At 39.3% G+C, this 20,491-nt stretch overlaps 1 protein-coding gene across 6 annotated transcripts in view; it reads right to left on the bottom strand.

The window, feature by feature from the left end:
- The window catches only part of BIVM (basic, immunoglobulin-like variable motif containing), a 40,324-nt gene that overhangs the window by 15,447 nt on the left and 4,386 nt on the right, over positions 1–20,491 (bottom strand). For all 6 annotated transcript variants that reach the window (XM_059377612.1, XM_059377609.1, XM_059377613.1 and 3 more), the window contains exons 2-6: positions 18,325–18,924; positions 12,380–12,506; positions 5,667–5,762; positions 4,953–5,057; positions 4,636–4,730 (exon numbers count right to left, since the gene is read on the bottom strand). In XM_059377612.1, the coding sequence (XP_059233595.1) occupies positions 4,636–4,730; positions 4,953–5,057; positions 5,667–5,762; positions 12,380–12,506; positions 18,325–18,802 (901 nt within the window). In that variant the 5' untranslated portion in view covers positions 18,803–18,924. The remainder of the gene's footprint in view (positions 1–4,635; positions 4,731–4,952; positions 5,058–5,666; positions 5,763–12,379; positions 12,507–18,324; positions 18,925–20,491) is intronic.

Raw genomic sequence — 20,491 nt, 5'->3', positions numbered from 1 at the left:
ATGGTTAAATGGAACTTTATTTATCTTGGCACCAGCTGGCCACTCAAGGTCCAGAAAGCCTTACTTCCAGATCATGGAGACTTGTACTATCCCTAACCCCCACTAATTAAAAAGTACACAATCAGTCACTCCTCACAATCCCAGGATAGCTCTTTCTGCCCACAGGTCCCATCCCAAGAATAGGGAAGGGGTAGAGGTTTAGGCAGGAGAGACAGGAGGCCCCTGACTCCCCTAACTGGGCTCCAGAACTATTCCTGGCAGGTGGAGATGCCAAGACAGAGAGGAACAAGAGATAAGGGAACAAACCAAGATGGCAGAAGAATGTCAAGGCCACAAGCTTCCTAGTCAGTTCTCAAAAGCCCACGGTGACAGCACATTCAGGACCCCTCTCACTCCAGAGAGTTGTTCTGTTTCCCTTCTGCTCTCACCTTCCCTTAATAAACTTTCACTTGACTTTACCCTTTTGTGCCTCAAGATTCATTCTTCGACTCCGTGAAACCAGAACCCCAAAATCCTACAACAGTTCAATTACACAGTAATTAAACTGTGACTGGTTTAGTTCCTATATTTTATCTACAAATAAATGTGGCTTAAAGAGATAGACATTGATCATAATACGTAAGCTTAATCACAGAAATATTCATAGTATTCATAGTCTGTTGTTGTCTAAAGAATTCTGAGTTTAGGACTATTTCATACAATAGAACATAAATGTGAAAATAAATACAATTACATAAAACATTAAGTTTTTAAATTGATCCATGGTTTAAATGGTTTTTCTTCCTTGGGATACAGAGACCCTAAAAAATCCTGCCAATGACATAACAAAAGTACTAGATAAAATATTTAAAAGATCTGTTAAAATATGTAACTGAAGGATTTCCAGAGATTAAACAAGAAATAAAAGTGGAGGTCTTACAAAAACCTTTGTGCTGAGGGTTTCTGCTAAACCCCATAGAAGGTAAGCTTCTACTGATTTCTGCAGGAGGTCTGCAGGAAATAAGGCTGGGGGTGCCCAGGACAGAGCGGGAAGGAAACCAAAATATGCCTGTCACCCAAAATATGCCTGTCACCCAAAATATGCCTCATGGACATAAAAATTATTTTGAGCTGAAGACAATTAAGAAGACACAAATGCAGGAAAAGCTTTCTCAACCCTCCTCTTCCCCACCTAAAGGCAGGATGTAAATTCTTCTTTTACGGGAGACAGGACTCTCAGCCCAGATATGGCACCAGAGGGATCTGCAAACAACCTTGTTCCGTTAGTTCCCTCCCATATGAGTAAGCTTCCGTGGGAAGCCCTGGGCTCCCAAAATAACCTCCCTTTGTCCCCTCGCTTCTCTACAAATGTATTGTTCTTTGTTGCAGATGCTAAGTAAGCTGTTCTAAGCCACCAGGCTGAGTTACTTTTCACTGAGGTTTCTCCCACCTGAAGTGTGCTGTACATGTAAATAAACTTGTTCATCTGTCTTTTTGTTACAGGTCTCAGCTGAAAACCCAAGACAGGTGGAGATAAGGTTTGCCTTCCCTTGCAAGAGGCCATGCAAAGCTAGGGCAACACGATGCAATTTAAAGGTGAACCAGAAATAAACTGACTTCACAGAACAGAGATTGAAGAAATGTGCCTGTCCAAATTTTGGAATGATAGTGGAGGAAAGATTTCCCCTAAGAATTCAAAATCATAAGCCAGTTCAAAATGATGTCATCAGTATCATCACAACAAAAATCCTCACTTAGAGGGTTTAAATAAAAATTGTCCCCGTCTCCAGGAAATGGGCAAAAACAAATACAAATCTCTCAAGATTCTTAAATTCAAACCAAGCCCCAACCACTGCCACAGAAGTAGATCCAACTAAACAGATCACAGTTTTTAAAAATTAAACACACAAGGAAACACAGCATCTCAAGTGAAATCCAAAAGAAACAAGAGAAAGTAGAATCAGACAAATTTTCGATATTAGATCAAATACAGGGGGGGAAAAGGCTTGATGTATTTGGAACAAAAAAATAAAGGGGGCTTGAAACTGTAAGAAAAAAGAGACCTTAAAAAATAAAATGGGGGGGTGGGGCACCTGGGTGGCTCAGTGGGTTAAAGCCTCTGCCTTCAGCTCAGGTCATGGTCCCAGAGTCCTGGGATCGAGCCCCGCAGAGGGCTCTGTGCTCAGCTGGGAGCCTGCTTCCTCCTCTCTCTCTGCCTGCCTCTCTGCCTACTTGTGATCTTTGTCTGTCAAATAAATAAATAAAATATTTTAAAATAGTAATAATAATAAAATAAAATGGGGAAGGTGAAATGTGTGAAGGTAGTTAAAGGTACAAACTTCCGGTTATAAAATCAGCCAGATATGGGCATGTAATGTATAGCAAGGAGACTCTGGTTACTGATGCTGTATTGTAGAGTTGAAATCTGTAAAGGAAGTAAAGCTTGAAAGTCCTCATCACAAGAAATCTGTAACTATGTGTGGTGACAGATGTGAGCCACACCTGTTGTGTTGGTCATTTTGCAATGCATATAATAGCAAATCGTTATTATGTTATGGAGTCGGAACTAATATCATGTCATATGCCAGTTATACCTCAAGCTTAAAAAAAAAAAAATTTAAGCAGGTTTGAAAAAGTACTAGGTATTTCCGGAATGAAAAATATGACATTTTTTTAAAAACTGAAATTCAATGGACAATTTCTTAAAAAAGCCAACTAGACAATATTGGAAGAGAAAATTAGCAAACTGGAAAGTATTTCCTTTCACAGTTTTTTTTTTATTATTCTTAACATATAATTTATTATTAGCCCCAGGGGTACAGGTCTATGAATCACCAGGTTTACTTTCATAATTTTTAATTGTCTGACCAGTTTCTGAGGGAGTTGTGCTGACAGTCTCACTAGAAACAGGGGGGAAAAAAAAGAAACACAAAAAAAAGCCAGAAATAAAAAAAGAAAACACACCATTCATTTAAAAAGCTGCTTTTTCCACAGGGACAGGTTCTCTGAAAATGCACAGAATTCAGGGAGTAAGAATAAAAGCTAACATTTACTGAGTCCTGACTCTGTGTCAGACAAGGAGCTAGGTATATGACAAATACGTCTCTTTTTATCTTCACAGTGACCCTATGGGATGGGTACAGGTATAGAAAGATGAAGATCTACACTGGGCTCAGTAGGTGGTCCTAAATGCCTTGTTCAAGGTCACAGAACCAGTGTGTGTAGAAACCGACATGTGAACTCCCAATCTGCCTGACTCAGAACCAACTTGATACACCTGCTACAGGTCAACAGACTATATCCTACTCTCTGTTCAGTCCTTCGCCATGATAAACCACGTACCCTCTCACTTTGACCAGACTGCTTAGGTTTCTTGGAGCCTTCTTCTCTACGACGTCTCCACCCCAGGCTTCTGCGTCTATGCTTGGCTCGTCCAGCTTCCACAAGAATCCTGCTCAGCCAGTTTAGAGAGACTCTCACCCGCCATCGCTGACCAGTTTCCTCATCCCCCGCTGTTGGGTGTCCAAGCCTGTAGCCTGCCCTTGGCCTGCCTACCATTAGAATCCTCTCAGACCAGTTAGCAAGAATCCTCCTAACCCCCCTCATGTCCCCTTCCGGTAACCTCCCATCCGCCCACCATCCCCTCACTTTGCTAATTGACAAGAAATTCCCAGCAGTCTTTGTTGTTCTCAGGGTTGAATCCCGTCTCTGTCCCCATGATAATAACCCATTACGACCGTCTTGAAGGAAGACTCTCTTATCATTTTAACAAGTGTCAGAATAATTTTTCTTTAACTATAATCTTCTGGTTAGTAAAGTCAAACGCCTATGATGAAATGTGAAAGACAGAGATTGTCAATATAATTAGCATATAACCAAAACAATCCTGAAGATCAATGCCATTACTCTCTGTTATAACCAAGACTATTCTATAACAGAACTACGTCACTTTCAAAATCCATTGTTCTGGGGCCTGTGGGTGGCTCAGTCAGTGAACAGTCTGCCTTCGGCTCACGTCGTGATCCCTGGGTCCTGGGATCGAGCCCCACATCAGGCTCCCTGCTCAGTGGGAAGCCTGCTTTCCCTCTCCCACTCCCCCTGCTTATGTTCCCTCTCTTGCTGTCTCTTTGTTAAATAAATAAATAAAATCTTAAAAAAAAAATTCCATTGTCCTGTTGTTAGATGTTAATATGTGGGCCTAACATCAAATATTCTAAAATCCTGGCATTCCTTTTTAGGAAGAGGAGCTACACATTCCATGTTGCTTCCTGAAGCAATTTTATTGGCATGCAGTCACGTGTGCACACACACACACAGGCATGCACGTACACACACCATAGGTCCAAACAATTCAAGCAATGCACCAAACTAGTGTTTAGGACACACTTTTAAATTCTAAAAGTTCTGCATGCAAAGATGAGAAGAGCTAAAAATATTCACCCATGTAAAGAGAAGTATCCTACAGATCTCTACTATGAGTTCCCCCTTGGATACAGACACATAAAAGTAACAAACTGTGTTTAAGGTTTGCATAAAGCCCCATGAACCAAATCAGCCAATCTTTGAGATGGATCCTAAAGCATGTGTGTGTGTGTGTGTGTGTGTGCGTGTGTGCGTGTGCGTGTGTGTGTAAAAATCTTCTGCATATTTACTTACCAGTTTCCCCAGCTGTCTTATTCTTCCCATGAGGCTTATATAGAACATACGAGCATCCTTTTACGTGGAAGTGGTCATTAATTTGTCTAAACCACCTAAAAATGACAAATATGAAAATCTGCTCATATACCAGTTCCATAGCTCAGATGCCACTATTCCAATTCCCGCAAAATTCAGGCAGCACCCAAGTTTGGCATCTCTACTAGAGGCTGGGGCCCAGCAGCTGGAACCACAGTTTTACTATCAACACACATCTACAGCACTGTTATTTTGCAGAACTAGAAAGAAGGTATTGTCTCGAAGCGAGGACGTCATACCTCATAAGTGTTGTATTTCCAGTGAAGGGGCCAAACCTAATATCTTCAAATGGTGGTTGAAAGCCCAAAATATGTAAAGCTTCTTCTTGGGTAATAGGTGGAAGACTACAAAAGAAACATCACCTTTCATTTTACAGTTCCAGTCATATGCAAATATAACCTGTCTCAATGCTGATATGTCTACCTGATTTACAAACAATTTTAGGAATACAGTTACCTCTAAACAACATGGGCTTAAACTGCACGGGTCCACTTATACACAGATTTTTTTTTTTAATAAAATGTAGTACTTTAAATACATTTCTCTTCCTTATGATATTCTTAACAACATTTTTTCTCCAGCTTACTTTATTGTAAGAATACAGTACATAACACAAGCAACATTCAAGGCATGCGTTCATCTACAGTTTATGTTATTGGTTAGGGTTGTGGTCAACAGGAGGCCATGAGTCATTAGATTTCTGGGGAGTCAAAAATTATATGTGGAATTTAGACTGCCCTAATCCCTGTGTTTTTCAAGGGTCAACTATATTCTTAATATTTATTTTGTCAGAAGGCATGCTTATTTTTAGCTAAAGGCTTATAACAAAATGTAGCAATTTTTTTCTTGATGTATGAAAAATTTATTCTTAAAAATCTTTAACCACAGAAAAAGCAATACCAAATAACTTTTGAATTTGGAATTTAGGGATACCAATACATTAATATACTTACTTTCCAGCTCCCATTGTGCTATATAAAAAATTCCAACACGAAATTAATGAGGAGATACCACAAGAAGTCTTATATTGTGGGCGGCTTATGCAGTACCTGAGAGAACAAAAGACTGTTTTCTTCACTTGAATGAATACAAAATATGCATACAGAAACACAATACTCATGGCAGTTAAATGTATTAGCATGATGAGAACTTCACTCATCTAAGCCAACGTACAATCTTTACTCAGTTAAAAGATTTTCAAACTTATTAAATGTATCATCAATGCGAAACAACAATAAACCATCCAGTTTAATAAAGTTAGCTAACTTTAACTAACCACTAGTTAAAGTGGATGTTACCTAAACTGATGGAAAAAAAATAATGATATGTACATGTAGACAACAACTACTAAAATTTTAGTGTAGGCTCCTAATTGAGCTACATCCATGATTATTTGCAAGTTCAAAAATACTAGGAAAACAAGGGGTGCCTGGGTGGCTCAGTCAGTTAAGCAGCTGCCTTTGGCTCAGGTCATGATCCCAGGGTCCTGAGATTGAGCCCAGGGGCAAGCTCCCTGAGCAGTGGGGAGCCTGCCTCTCCCTCTCCCTCTGCCTGCTGCTCCCCCTGCTTGTGTTCTCACTCCCCGACAAATAAATAAAATTTTAAAGAAAAAAAAAAACAAAGTACTGTCCCATGTATCAATTTTTCAGATTCTTCAACTCAAACTAAAAAATATCCATTTATCACACACTATGTCCAACTAAAACCTCTGGGTGAGAAGCAATGGTTCCAGCGTCAGGGTGAGTTTTAAAGTGTGACGCAAAAACCTTCCATGGCACAATTTTGTTGCACTGAGTAATCTAGACAATGTTCCAAATTGTCACGTATCAAGAGAAGTGACTGCAGCTAATGTGAAACAGAGGAGAAAAGAAGCAGACCATTCAATCAGAAAAAAAAGAAATAGTATTGGCTTTCAAATTGCCTTTTCCCAACTGCTTTCTTTTTTTTTTTTAGATTTTTTAAAAATTTTTATTTATTTGACAGAGAGAGAGAGAGAGCACAAGCATAAGCAGGGGAGGGGCAAAGGGAGAGGGAGAAGCAGGCTCCCTGCTAAGCAAGGAGCCCAGTATGGGACTTGAACCCAGGACCCTGGGATCATGACCTGAGCCGAAGGCACATGCCCAACTGACTGAGTCACCCAAGTGCTCCAGATTTTTTTTTTCTTTTTTTAAAGAATCTCTACACCCAATGTGGGGCTCAAACCCAAAACCCCGAGATGAAGAGTCACACCTTCTACGGACTGAGCCTGACAGGTGCACCTCCCAACTGCTTTCTTTTTTTTTTTTTTTTCCTATTTTTTTTTCCAACTGCTTTCTAATAAAGGGGCTAACAGTGGCCAAAACAAAAAGGAAAAATAAGACTTACCACTAAACACAGTTTAGTCTTACCTTAAAATTGATTACAAAAATAAAAATTACAGATCTATGTATGTAGGTTTGCATAGGTACATACAATATGCATAATGGCACATATACAATCAACAACTCAACTTGTATCTATAGACTGAACCAGGACCTTTAAGACTAAGACACAAAATGTTTACGGTCACTCGATTATATGGTTAGCATGTAGCCACATAACACACTAATAGTTATGGAATGAACTTCACCTCCCTAAAAAGATATGCTGAAGTCCTAACCACAGGTACCTATAAATACAACCTTATTTGCAAACAGGATCTTTGCAGATGGAATCAAGTTGTTAAGATGATGTCACACTGGAGTAGGGATGGGCCCCTCATCCAAGATGACCAGTGTCCTTATAAAAAGAGAAGGACACACAGAGACAAAAATGTCACCGGACAAAGACCCAGACACACGGTGGGAGGAAACACAGATGGAAGCAGAAGTGTCGCCTTAGCAAGCCTAGGAATGCCAAGGGCTGCCATCAAAGCACTGGGAGGTAGGATGAAGCAGAAAGTTCTACCCCACAGATTTCAGAGGGAATGTGGCCTTGCCAATAGCTTGACTTCAGACTTCCAACCTCCAGAGCTATGAGAGTTTCTGATTTTCTAAGCCACCAGTTTATGGCACTTTGTTGTAGTAGCCCTAGAAAACTCTCACCCTAATCACCCTCCAGGAAAGACTGCAAACTGGTTTATAACCAGTTTGTTTATATCTTTTTGCATAGAAATGATCCTGGCTTGAGAAAGTGTTAGCATTCCAGAACTCTCATTCCAGAAACTCTCGTTTCAAACTCCGAAGCTAACTTCTGGACGTGCTCAGGTCTTCACAGCTCCCACCAACATTCTCTTCTGCAACTCAATTTCCTACAAATGGACTTAGCAGTTACCGTGACTTTTTTCCTACTGCTTTCCATTCCTTTTCTTCCCCTCCAATACCTTGAGTGGTTTATATTCCTCGTTGAATAGGTACGTGCTCATGAGTCACTGTAGTCACTGAATTCTCACGTGATGGGAGTCTGTTGCTTCCACACTTGAGTGACAATGTGAACGTGACATTTGGTGACTTTTTCTCTCCCAAGAAACATGACTCCACTGTAGCCTGGTCGCCAGCGCTGCCATGGTGAAGACCGAGACCAAAGGGATAATTTCCCTTTGTACAACTGGTTTTGCCCAGGACTCCTTATGCTTGACCTTCAGTAACTCCCCTAGAACATGCCTTGGTGCTAATCCATCGATTTTCCTTCCTAATTTACCCCTTCAAATCCGCAGACTCCAGCCTTTCCTTATTTGGGGAACATCCCTTCCACTTGTGTCTTCAAATTATTTTTTTTTTCTATTTGTTCTGATCTCTTCCTCGAGAATACCAGTTAGTGCTATTTGGAACCTCTGTTAGCCATATTTATCTGCTCTTGTTTTTGTTTTTGTTTTTTAAGATTTTCTTTTTAAGTAATCTCTACACCAATGTGGTGCTCAAACTCACAACCCCAAGATCAAGTCACATGCTCCACTGACTGAGCCAGCCAGGAGCCCCAATACTTATCTGTTCTTTAATCATTTTTACGTCTTTGTTCTTTTCTATGTGAGTTTTGTGCGATTTCCTCACACTGGCTCACCATTGACTTGCTTATGATTTTCACTGGGTTGGGTTTTTTTCTCTTGCTCCTAATGTGGTTTTCACGTCTACAATGACTTTTTTTTTTTTTTTTTTGGTCCTCTACTTCTTTCCAAGGGCACATCAATTATCTCCTTCTGTTGTCATACAATCTCTTCTTTGACTTCATTTCAAGAAAGTGTGTAAGTTACCACTTTTTTGATATAAAGGACTTATTCTGAATTTTAACTTTACTTCCTAGACTAATGCTTCCAAAGATGTATATGCCTTCTGCAGTTATCCCTGGTTTTGCTTATTTGCAACTTTGATATACATATATCAAGTTGCTTCCTCTCTGATTTTTACTCGTCCTTGAATAGAGCTGATTATCACTGAAGAGTTGTCTCCTATCTTCGATCCCCATGGTCAAATCTGTCCCCCATTTTTGTTGACTATTTAAAATAATTTTGGTAGAAACACAACATAAAATTCACCATCTTAACCATTTTTAAGGGTACAGTTGAGTAAAGTTAGCTATATTCATATTGTTGTGAAAGAGATCTCTAGAACTTTCTCACCTTGCAAGACTGAAACTCTACACCCACTGGACAACACCCTTTTTCCCCTCCTGTCAGCCCTGACAACCACCATTCTTCTTTCCATTTTTATGAGTGACTACTTTACACTTCATATAAATGAAATCTACAGTATTCATCTTTTTGTTACTGGCAACCACCATTCTACATGCTGTCTTTATGATTTTGATGACTCTTAAGTACCTCTTATAAGTGAATCACACATTACTAGTCTTTTTGTGTCCAGCTTATATCATCTAGCATAATGTCCTCAAAGTTCATCTATGTTGTAGCATGTGTCAGAATTCCATCTATTTTAAGCCTGAATAATATTCCATTCTATATAGCACGTTTTCTTTATTCCTTCATTGATGAACACTGGGGCTGCTTCCCCCTCTCCACTATTGTGAATAATGCTGCAGTGAAGATAGTATGCAAATATGTCTTCAAGATCCTGCTTTCAATTCTTTTGGATGTATACCCAGATTTGGGATTACTGGATCATATGGTGTAGCTCAGATTGCCATAATAAATTATAACAGACCTGGTAGTTTCAACAATATTTATTTCTCACAGTTCTGGAGGCTGAGAAGTCCAACACTGAGATGCTAGCAAATCCAGTGTCTGATGGAAAACTGCCTCCTGTTTAGCATATGCCTATCCTCTCATTGTATCTTCCCATCATGAAGCAGAGACAGAGAGGAGAAAGCAAGTTCCCTCTTCCCGTCTTCTTATAAGGCACTAATCCCATTCAAAGGAGCTACACCCTCATGACCTAATTACTTCCCAAAGGTCCCACCTCCTAATACCATCACCTTGGGGGTTAGGATTTCAATATATGAAATGGGGGGAGATACTATTTCCTATGGGTGTTTCCATTTCAACCCTAATCTTGTAATACTCTCAGTGGGATATAAGCTTGTCATCCTGGCAATTTTTCCCTCAAGTTATTTCTCCCATCTGTCCTCCTCATCCAAGCCTTTATGGCTTCACATGTTACACTATTAAAATACAATTATCCAAATTTGTTCTTAAAACATATCTTAAATCTAAGGGATTAGAAGCAAAAATGGACAAAGAAGCTAAAATTACTGGTTTTGATTATAGTGTCTTTCTCCAACACACTCTACAGACTTATTACTACCAGTTTATTGTAAAATGCCCTTTTGTTAAGAAATCATCAATGGCTTCTCTCTACATCAGAATGAAAAAAAGCTGAATCCTTAGCCTAGTGTCCAAGACATAGATCATGACAGGTGTTACAAAGAGAGAAAATAAACGTTGGAGTCTGGCTCTCTTCAGTTTCAATACAAGATCTACCTATTCACCATATGATGTTGGGCAAGTTTCTTATAGCTCTCTGAGCTTCACTCCAGACAAGCTTGTCTGATCTTCATTATCAAAAAGCAATACACTGGGGCACCTGGGTGGCTCAGTGGGTTAAAGCCTCTGCCTTCAGCTCAGGTCATGATCTCAGGGTCCTGGGATCAAGCCTCACATCAGGCTCTCTGCTCAGCAGGGAGCCTGCTTCCTCCTCTCTCTCTGCCTGCCTCTGCCTACTTGTGATCTCTGTCTGTCAAATAAATTAAAAAAAAAAAAAAAAAAAAAAAAGCAAGACACTTTCCTACCATCCATTCAAAGACCTTTGGACCCTCCATCCCCTCAGATTTCCTCCCTGACGACCTGGCCCCTCAGTGAAGCATGTCTTAAGTTCAAGCTCCTCACTACCTCCTCTCGTGCTGGTAGTTTATCCAGACTCACCATCTGACAGATTTCCTGATATATTTGATATTTTTCTGCTTAGTTCCCATTTCTCACCTAGATTTTAAACCTTGAGAAAACAAGAACCATGTTTTGTGCCTCTCAGTATTCTGGACCCACAGTAAAGGGTCCAAAGCTCATTAAATAAGTGATAAAATCTAACGTTTTTTAAATCTCATACAAATAATTTTTCAGACTTCAAATCACAGACTAGTAATAGTTAAAAGCTATCATTAATTAAATATTTTTTTCTTTAGAATAGGAACTATATTCTAAAGTAACCAAATAACCCCAGTTGGTGAGTGAAGGCTCTTCTTATTAGAAGAATATCAGCTAGTAAAAGGAGAAAAAAAATGATGGAAATTTGAAATATCACCATTTTGCAACAAGGATTCAGGGAATAATTGTCAACAGGTTTGGCTAAAGCCAACAGGTGGAAAGTTAATGGGGACAGGACATTAGCATGATACCACTGTCACCCCACTGATTACACGTTGTACAAGGGGAACAAAAAAACTCGGCAGTGTGGGCTAGGCTGTCACCAGTGAAATCCAGTCATCACTCTTAGAATCTCATACTGGATGACCAGATACTATGTACCTCCTGATGCGATGCAATATGGAGGCCACAGGATCCCACGTGGGCAGTATTCTTGTCTTGAATGTTCAAGCAGAATCTAAACCAAGTCTTTATGTCTAGTTTCCAGCTTTCAGGAAATACTGAGGTTATAGACGTAATTTAGACAACTATCAAGGGAAAAAAATTAGACAAATCCAGAAGATAGGACATTCTACAAGTTATCTGGCCAAGTCTCTTTAAGAAGTTAATTTCCTGGGCACCTGGGTGGCTCAGTTTGTTAAGCGTCTGCCTTTGGCTCAGACTGTGATCCCAGGGTCCTGGGATGGAGTCCCGCATCAGGCTCCCCACTCGGCGGGAAGCCTGCTTCTCCCTCTCCCACTCTCCCTGCTTGTGTTCCCTCTCGCTGTCTTTCTCTGTGTCAAATAAAGAAATAAAATCTTAAAAAAAAAAAAGAAGAAGAAGAAGCCAATCTTCTAGACTTAAAACAAAACAAAACAAACAAACCAAAAACTGGTAAGAGAAGTGAGGTAGAAACTATTCTAGATTAAGAGAGCCATAAAGGCCACAACAAGCAAACACAAGGTGTGGCTCATGGTTGGGTCCCACTGTGAACAACCAAGTGTTAAGATACTTCAGAAAAATCTGGGAAATCTAAATTTAGCCTGGGAATCAGGTACTATGGAAATATTGTTAATTTTATTAAGTATGACAATGGTACTGTGTGGTTAAGGAAAAAAGTCAATTTTTAGAGATTACCATCTTCTGAGATCTAGTACTTTCCGCTGCTTAATATCTTCAAGAGGAGAATACTGAGGCCACTCCCTTTGATGTCTTCCTTTTTTATCTGAAGTTTTTTTCTTGGAAACTTGTTTCTTTACATTGCCTAGAATACAAGAATACAAAATAAGCAAAATGCTCAAGATGAAATAAACTACCATGGCAATACAATTAATTATGTAACAAAACTAAAAAGCAATGCCACTAGTTCTCAAAATACTTGCAAACATATTGAAGAAATACATGTAAGTTCAAGAATATTCCCCTAGCTTAAAGAGAGAAAATAAAAACAAGTTTAAGCAACCACAAGTGTTAGTTCCTATCAGATACTTATACTCCAATTTCTGATCTAGTTGCTTAGCTAGTAAAAAGACTCAATCACAAAATCTTTGGTTTAGAAAATCAAATTACCAACAGTAAAACATTTAACTAGGCCACTTTCCAAAAATGAATCCTTTCTACAAAACTATAAAAACACATTAATGTAACTCTGTTGAAAGATTAAAAGCACTAGATCCAATAATGCAATGATGTGATATTTAAAAATAACTCCAGGCCGGCCTTGTAGATAACACAAAATGAATTAAGAATGATGCTTACATGTACATTATTAAAATGCAACTTTAGTACCAGGAACTAGAATGGAAAACAAAGTCCCCTTTCTCTGTGTGTGTGTGCACTGAACAGCGAATGCACACACACATGCACACATGCATACACACACACCAATCTCTCCAGAAGACACATAAGGCAAATAATGGTAGTTACCTAAGGGGAGGGGAATTGGGAGCTAGATAAAAAGAAGACAAAAATAAAATTAGACTTTGCTCTGCTTAATGTTTACACTTTTTTTGTAAAAGATTTTATTTATTTATTTGACAGATAGAAATCACAAGTAGGCAGAGAGGCAGGCAGACAGAGAGGAAGGGAAGCAGGTTCCCTGCTGAGCAGAGAGCCTGATGCGGAGTTGATCCCAGGACCCTGGGATCATGACCTGAGCTGAAGGCAGAGGCTTTAACCCACTGAGCCACCCAGGCATCCCAATGTTTATACTTTTTATTTCCGAATAATGCTAGTGGATTATTCAGGCCAAAATTATTTAATTAAAACCTTAACTATAGAGAACAAACTGACAGTCACCAGAAGGGATGGGTGAGCTAGGTGATGGGAATTACAGAACGATCTTGTGGTGAGCACTGGGTGATGTATGAAAGTGATCAATCACTATATTGTACACCTGAAACTCATGTAACACTGTATGTTAACTGATGAATCTAAATAAAAACTTTAAAATACATGCTAATAAATAAAATTCAAGCTTCGCATCACTTAAATACCATTAACATTTCAGACAGCTATGCTCTCTATACTTACTACTTTTCACACATACTAGATTTTCAATGAAATAATAAAATCTGTTATAAAAATCAAATAAAAGTTAATATTTTATTTTTATGAGTCATGATAATTATAAAACATAGACTATATAGATATACGCCTAGAAAACAGACACGGAAAGGGGCTTGTTTCATTCACTCAAATTGCTCTACAATAAAACCCAAACCTCGGAAACTCTTATGACACAGGGGATTTCTCTGATTTTTCTAATAATGACAAACACTATAATATCCAGAAACAAGCTTCTCCCCATTTCTTCTAGCTATTCCCTTTAAGTCTTCACAGAGAACACAAATTTTTACAGAGCTGAACAACCACTGGCAAACATGAGTTAAGTCTCATTCTGAAGTTTCTTTCACTAATAAAATATATTTTAGGGTGTAAGAAGATGGAAAATCTACTTCCCATGTCTTGGCTGCCCAATAATCCCTAATGCCCTACGTAATTTTCCCACCCACTTAAAATCTTAGAGGCTAATGGAGCCTGGTGATCTGTGACTCCAGCAGCGCCCAGAGTGGTCTGGACCTGCATACTTTCCTCTAAAGCTTACCCAAGCATACCCTCTGTCCCCTTCTACTCTACTCCTAGGAGCCCCCTGGGCTAAATAAGTGTGTATTCCAAATGCGCACCCTTCATGAAATCCCCACGTGGCCACAAGAAGAGCTGGTCTCACAGGCATAATTCAACGCAGTTTGAGAGAGGGATGCTCTGGCAAAGTAGAAGCTAAGATTGAGAGAGGAATGTAACAGACCAACAGCTAAATACGCTGTCTCCCCATCTCAGCAACTCCAGGAGGCTTTGCCCACCTTCCCTTGTCATTGTCATATTCCTTCTTCCAGTCCTCATCCTCCCCCTAACACACCATCTAGCCCTAAAACCAAAGAAACATCCATACATACACACCTACCTCTAGTCACTGGCTTTTAGAGAAAGGTCTGAGGATAGCAAATATAAGTAGAATATCTGTCATCTTTTTGACTTGAGGAACCGTGGGACAGAGTTTTGGGCAATCATTGTCACTGGAAAGTGAGGTAGGTGAGGACCCCAGAAATAAAACAGCCAGAAAAGGGGAGACTCAAATTTTATGTATACTTTTGGCCCAAATCTTAGGCTGATCCTGGAACCATGCATGCACAGAGAAGACCCCAAACATCACAGCTAAGGCTTAAAAAATCAAACAGAGATTTGAAATGTCCTCCAGAGACCAAATTGGCAATTTTAGTCAAACCAAATTCAATGCTGCTAAAATTAAAAACAAACAAATGAACAAACATAAAATAAAACACTCTTAGGAGGAATATATCAGAATCAAAAATTGCCACAACATTTCCAGTTCCTTGGGTGCAGTTCAAAATTATTAAACATGTAAGGAAACTGAAAAATGTGACACCTTCTCAAGAAAAAGAAAAAGAAAAAAAAAGATAAGACCAACTCTGAGATGACCCAGATCTTAAAACTGGTAGACAAGGGTTTTAAAGTGGGTATGATAACTATGCTTTATGAGATAGACACAATCTTCCAGTAATTAATGAAAATGAAATGAATGAAAAAGTGGCAAATCCGGGGTACCTGGGTGGCTCAGTGGGTTAAGCCTCTGCCTTCAACTCAGGTCATGATCCCAGGGTCCTAGGGTCAAGCCCCGCATCAGGCTCTCTGCTTTGCAGGGAGCCTGCTTCCCCCCTTCCCCTCTGTCTTCCTCTCTGCCTATGGTGATCTCTCTCTGTCAAATAAATAAATAAAATCTTAAAAAAAAAAAAAAAGATGGTAAATCCAAGATATGAAACACAAACTACTTTAAAAAATGTAAATTCCAGAACTAAAAGAAACAATACCTGAAACAAGTAATTCATTGACTATATTTAAAAGCTATCTTTAAGAGAGGCACTTCTTTTTTTCAGTTATAAGATTTTTATCAAGAGGAAGATGGATCATGTATTTTCTTATCTGAGTGGGGTTGACACACAATGGTACCTTAGTTTCAGGAGCACAACATAGTGAGTCAACAATTTTAGGTATTATGCTCATCTCAAAAGTAGCTACCATCTGTCACTACACAACCCTATTACAGAATCACTGGCTCTGTTCCCTGTGCTGTATGTACCTTTTACTCCCACGAGGTGTTCATTCCATAACTGGAAGCCTGTATCTTTCACTCCCCTTCACCCATTTTGCCCATCCCCCCACCCCCTCCCCTCTGGAAACCACCATTATGTTCTCTATATTTATAGATCTGATTCCACTTTTTGTTTGTTGGCTTATTCATTAGTTTCGGGTTTTAGATTCCATGTACAAGTGAAATCATATGATATTTGTCTTTCCGTGTCTGACTTACACCCTCTAGGTCCATCCGTGTTATACCAAATGCCAAAATCTCATCCTTTTTTTTATGATTGAGTAGGAGAGATGGACTTTAAATATAAAAAGATACAAGTTGAAAATATATGGCTGGAAAAGGATATACCATGCAAACACCAGTCAAAAGAAAGCTGGAGTAGTTAGATGAATATCAAAGTTACTTTCAGAAAAACAATTATTACTAGGAATAATGAGGGACATTTCATAACAACAAAAGGTCAATGCAACAAGAGGAAATAAAAATCATAATTGCGTGTGCACTAATAGCAGAGTTTCAAATTGCATAGAAGCAAAAATCAACAGAAGTAAATGCAGAAAAGATGACCATTATAATTGATTTTTAACACTCCATTTTCAGCAACTGATAGAGCAAGATAAAAATTAACTGAAGTGAAAACTAAGAAGATGTGAAAAACATTCTCAAACACTAATCCAGTAAATATTTATAGAACGCTACACCCAGCAACTACAGAAGAGGCAGATAGTCTTTTCAGATGCACATGGTACATTCACCAACGCGGACTGTAGTCTGGGTCAAAAAAACAAGTCTCAGCCCACTCTCAAAAACTGAGGTCTTATGTCCTCTGTCCATAATGGAATGGAATTTGAAATCAACATTAGCAAAAGCACCCAAATATTTGGAAATTAAGCAGCACAGTTCTAAACAGTAATGCATGTATCAAAGAAGAAATCACAAGGAAAATTAGAAAATACTTTACATCAAGTGATAATAAAAATACGGCGGGCCAGCATGTGTGGATAGTGGCTGAAACAGTCCTCACAGAGCAGCTTAAAGCACTGAACGCTCATAGGAGAAAAGTCTTGAATCCGAAAGTTGTAGTAAACCCAAAGTAAGCAGAAGGAAGAAAATAATAAGCAGAAATTAGTAGAATAGTGAGCAAACAACCCAGAAAATTAACAAAGCTAAAAGCTGGTTATTTGAAAAGATGGACAAAACTGACAAAGCTGTAGCCAGAAAAAAAAGAGAGAACATACATGACCAGTATCAGGAACAAAAGAGGAGTTATTACTAAAGACCCTGTAGATATTAGAGGGATAAAGGGGACTATTAGAAATAACTTTATGCCAACAAAACCAACAACTTGGATAAAATGGACAGACTAAAACTGGACAGAATTAATGGGAATCAGGACAACTCCATAACCACATTATTAGAGATTTTTAATACCCCTCTGAAAACCCCTCAGAAAACAGGAGAGATCACTTCCCAACTGGTCTCAGGAACCTGTATAGCCCTAATGCTAAACCTAAAAAAGATATTATGAAAAAATTATAGACCAATCACCCATAAAAAATAGACACAAAGTGAACCCCCCCAACACACTGAGAATTACAAATTTACCCAATATTCTGTGAAACACACTGATCTGGCAAATGAACAAGAAGTATGGAGGTTTTACCAAATGGTCAGAGACACCTAGGAGTACAAGACAAACACTAGCTCTGCCTCATACTAGCTATCAACTTTCCACAAGCAACTTCTCATCCCCTCTGAGCCCCAATTTCTTTACCTTATATAAAATGACGATAAGAGTACCTACCACATAAAAATCCCGTATTACTATGAGTTCAGAAGAAAGAAGTGAAAAGCAGCAGTTTCTGCCACAGGGCCACCACACTGCAAATGCAAAGGCTGTGTATTGCAAGCTAGGTGAATAGCCCTCTCTTAAATTGTGCAGTACACAACCTACTCAGAAGTACCTAGAGACCTTGCTGGGTGCTCGAAAAATTTTCACAAGAAAAAGCCACAATGTTATATGGTAGAAAAGAAAATGAAATGTTTAATTGGGAAAGATGAGTTCAAGTCTCTGCAAAACCACAAAATAATATGTTATTTTAGCCACCTTGTGAACCATTTATAAGCTACCACATACTTATCTGTAATACCTGTATTTTACAGGATTCTTAGATTTTTCAAAGCTCTCAAAATGCACAGGTTATGTGTGAAGTTTGCAGTGGTAACCTATTAAATGAACTAAATGTCTTCTGCCCAAAGTTATTTTTTAACTACAACGACAGACGACAGACAACAGATGGCAATGTTCCTTGTTCGGCATTTATAAAAGGAAACCGTGTTAAATGGCAAGCTTAAACAAGCTATGTTGTTTTCTGATTATTTTCACATGTGAAATTCAAGCCTCCTTCCTTACCTGATTTGTGTTTCAAATTTGTGGTCACCCCGTCAAATTCAGTTTTATCGATTTCCCATGCAAGAGGTAGCTTGCCCAGGCTACTGGATAAATGTTCCAAGCTATTTTCTTCATTGTAGATGATTTCCGATGCACTCGTTGGGATGCCAATGTATCTTGACGGATTATTTCCAGCAGGTAAAGAGGTACTATCAGGGAGGCAAGAAGAGCGGGTTGAATTTGGAGTTTTATAGATTGAGGTTGCCTGGTTGAGAAACGCATAGTCTGAACAGATGGCATAAATTTTCTCCCGAGTGTGGGTCACTGGACAGCTCCACGGGTAATGACCATCTCCTTTGTGACCCAAGGGTGTCCCCGAGGCACGAGTGCAGAAAGACTGAACAGCACCTTGTAGATCCTCTTCAGGAGACTTTCTCTCGGATTTGTGCTCACCATTTCCAGAATCATTTGCCCTTTCTGCTTCTGCAATGTTAGGCATTGAATGCAACCAGAAAAGTTCTGTTACAAAGGAGAAGTTGCAGCTCTTTCTACGACTTGAAGACCAACTGTGACGATCGTTTACAGCATTCTACAGAAACCAGAGAGCTGCAAGATGGGCTCCTAAGAAAAGAAGGAGGAGAAAGAAACATCAACAATCCACGAGAGACTCCAAAAGCACTGAAAAATGGATCAAGTGTTTCACGTGCCTTCATCCAATAAATATTTTACAACATTATACACCTACAGCCACAATCACTGGCCACTGTCTTATTAAAACATTATTTTACAATAATGCTTCATAGTAAACAAAAAGAACTCAGTGAAAAATGGGCAAAATATCTGAATAGTGACTTCTTTAAAGACAGTGAAGAAATGGCCAAGAAACCCATGAAAAGATGCTCAACATCACTAGACATCGAGGAAATGCCAATCAAAACCACAAGACAGGGACGCCTGGGTGGCTCAGTGGGTTAAGCCGCTGCCTTCGGCTCAGGTCATGATCTCAGGGTCCTGGGATCGAGTCCCGCATTGGGCTCTCTGCTCAGCAGGGAGCCTGCTTCCCTCTCTCTCTCTCTCTCTGCCTGCCTCTCCATCTACTTGTGATTTCTCTCTGTCAAATAAATAAATAAAATCTTTAAAAAAATAAACAAAAAACAAAACAAAACAAACAAAAAAAACCCACAAGACATTATGTCACACCCAGCAGGATGGCTCTAATCGAAAAGATAGATCATAAAAAGGATTGAGGTTGTGGAGAAACTGGACCCCTCCTACCCTTCTGATGGAAATGCAAAACAGTTCAGTCACTTTGGAAAACAGTTCCTGGAACATTTACAGTTACCATAGAAGCAAGCAATTTCACTCCTAAGTACATATCTAAGAGGAATGAAGACATACATCCACACAAATGTTCACAGCAGCATTATGTACAATAGACAAAAAGGAGAGACATCCCAAAGGCCTATCAACTGATGAATGAATAAATAAAAGGTAGCATATACAAGCAATGGGATATTTTTCAGGCAACAAAAATAAAGGAAGCACCCACCCACGCTACAACAAGGATGAGCCTGAAAAGCATGATACTAAATGAAGGAAGCCCATCATCCCAGAGCCTAATAATGTGTGATACCACGTATATGAAATGTAAAACAGGCAAGTCTCTAGTGACCGAAATTAGATTCGCGGGTTGCCTAGGGCTGGGAGGGCGGAGGAGGTTGAGGATGATAAGGGTTTCTGTTTGGAGTAATGAAAATATTCTATAATTGATTGAGGTGATGACCATACAACCTTGTGAATATACTAAAAGCTACTGAATCGGACATTTTAAACAGGTGAATTGTATAGTGTGTGAATTTCCTCTCAATGAAGCTGTGCATTCATCGCCATGACCGATTATAGTTAATAGTCACTAACTTCTGCTCAGTCTCAGGAACAACTGATTTTTAAGTCTACACCAATTCCTTTAGGGAAGAAAACAGAGAACAGTTCAAAAAGCAAGCAAGGGCATTTGAGGAAGCTGAAGATTTATACAAAAGCAAGACCCTGATAAGTCAGACCATTACAGGTGGGAGAGGGTACTCGATGCAGGCACCTGGTGGAGTAGGCCCACTTCACAGGGCTCTAGAGATGTGGTTCCAGAGACACAACCCACCCTGGGTGACCAGTTTGATATTTACTACTTATT

This window comes from Mustela nigripes, chromosome 15, assembly GCF_022355385.1.
Source record: "Mustela nigripes isolate SB6536 chromosome 15, MUSNIG.SB6536, whole genome shotgun sequence".
NCBI lineage: Eukaryota > Metazoa > Chordata > Mammalia > Carnivora > Mustelidae > Mustela > Mustela nigripes.
The sequence above is the reverse complement of the archived record's forward strand: the minus strand, read 5'-3'. Positions and strand labels throughout refer to the sequence as shown.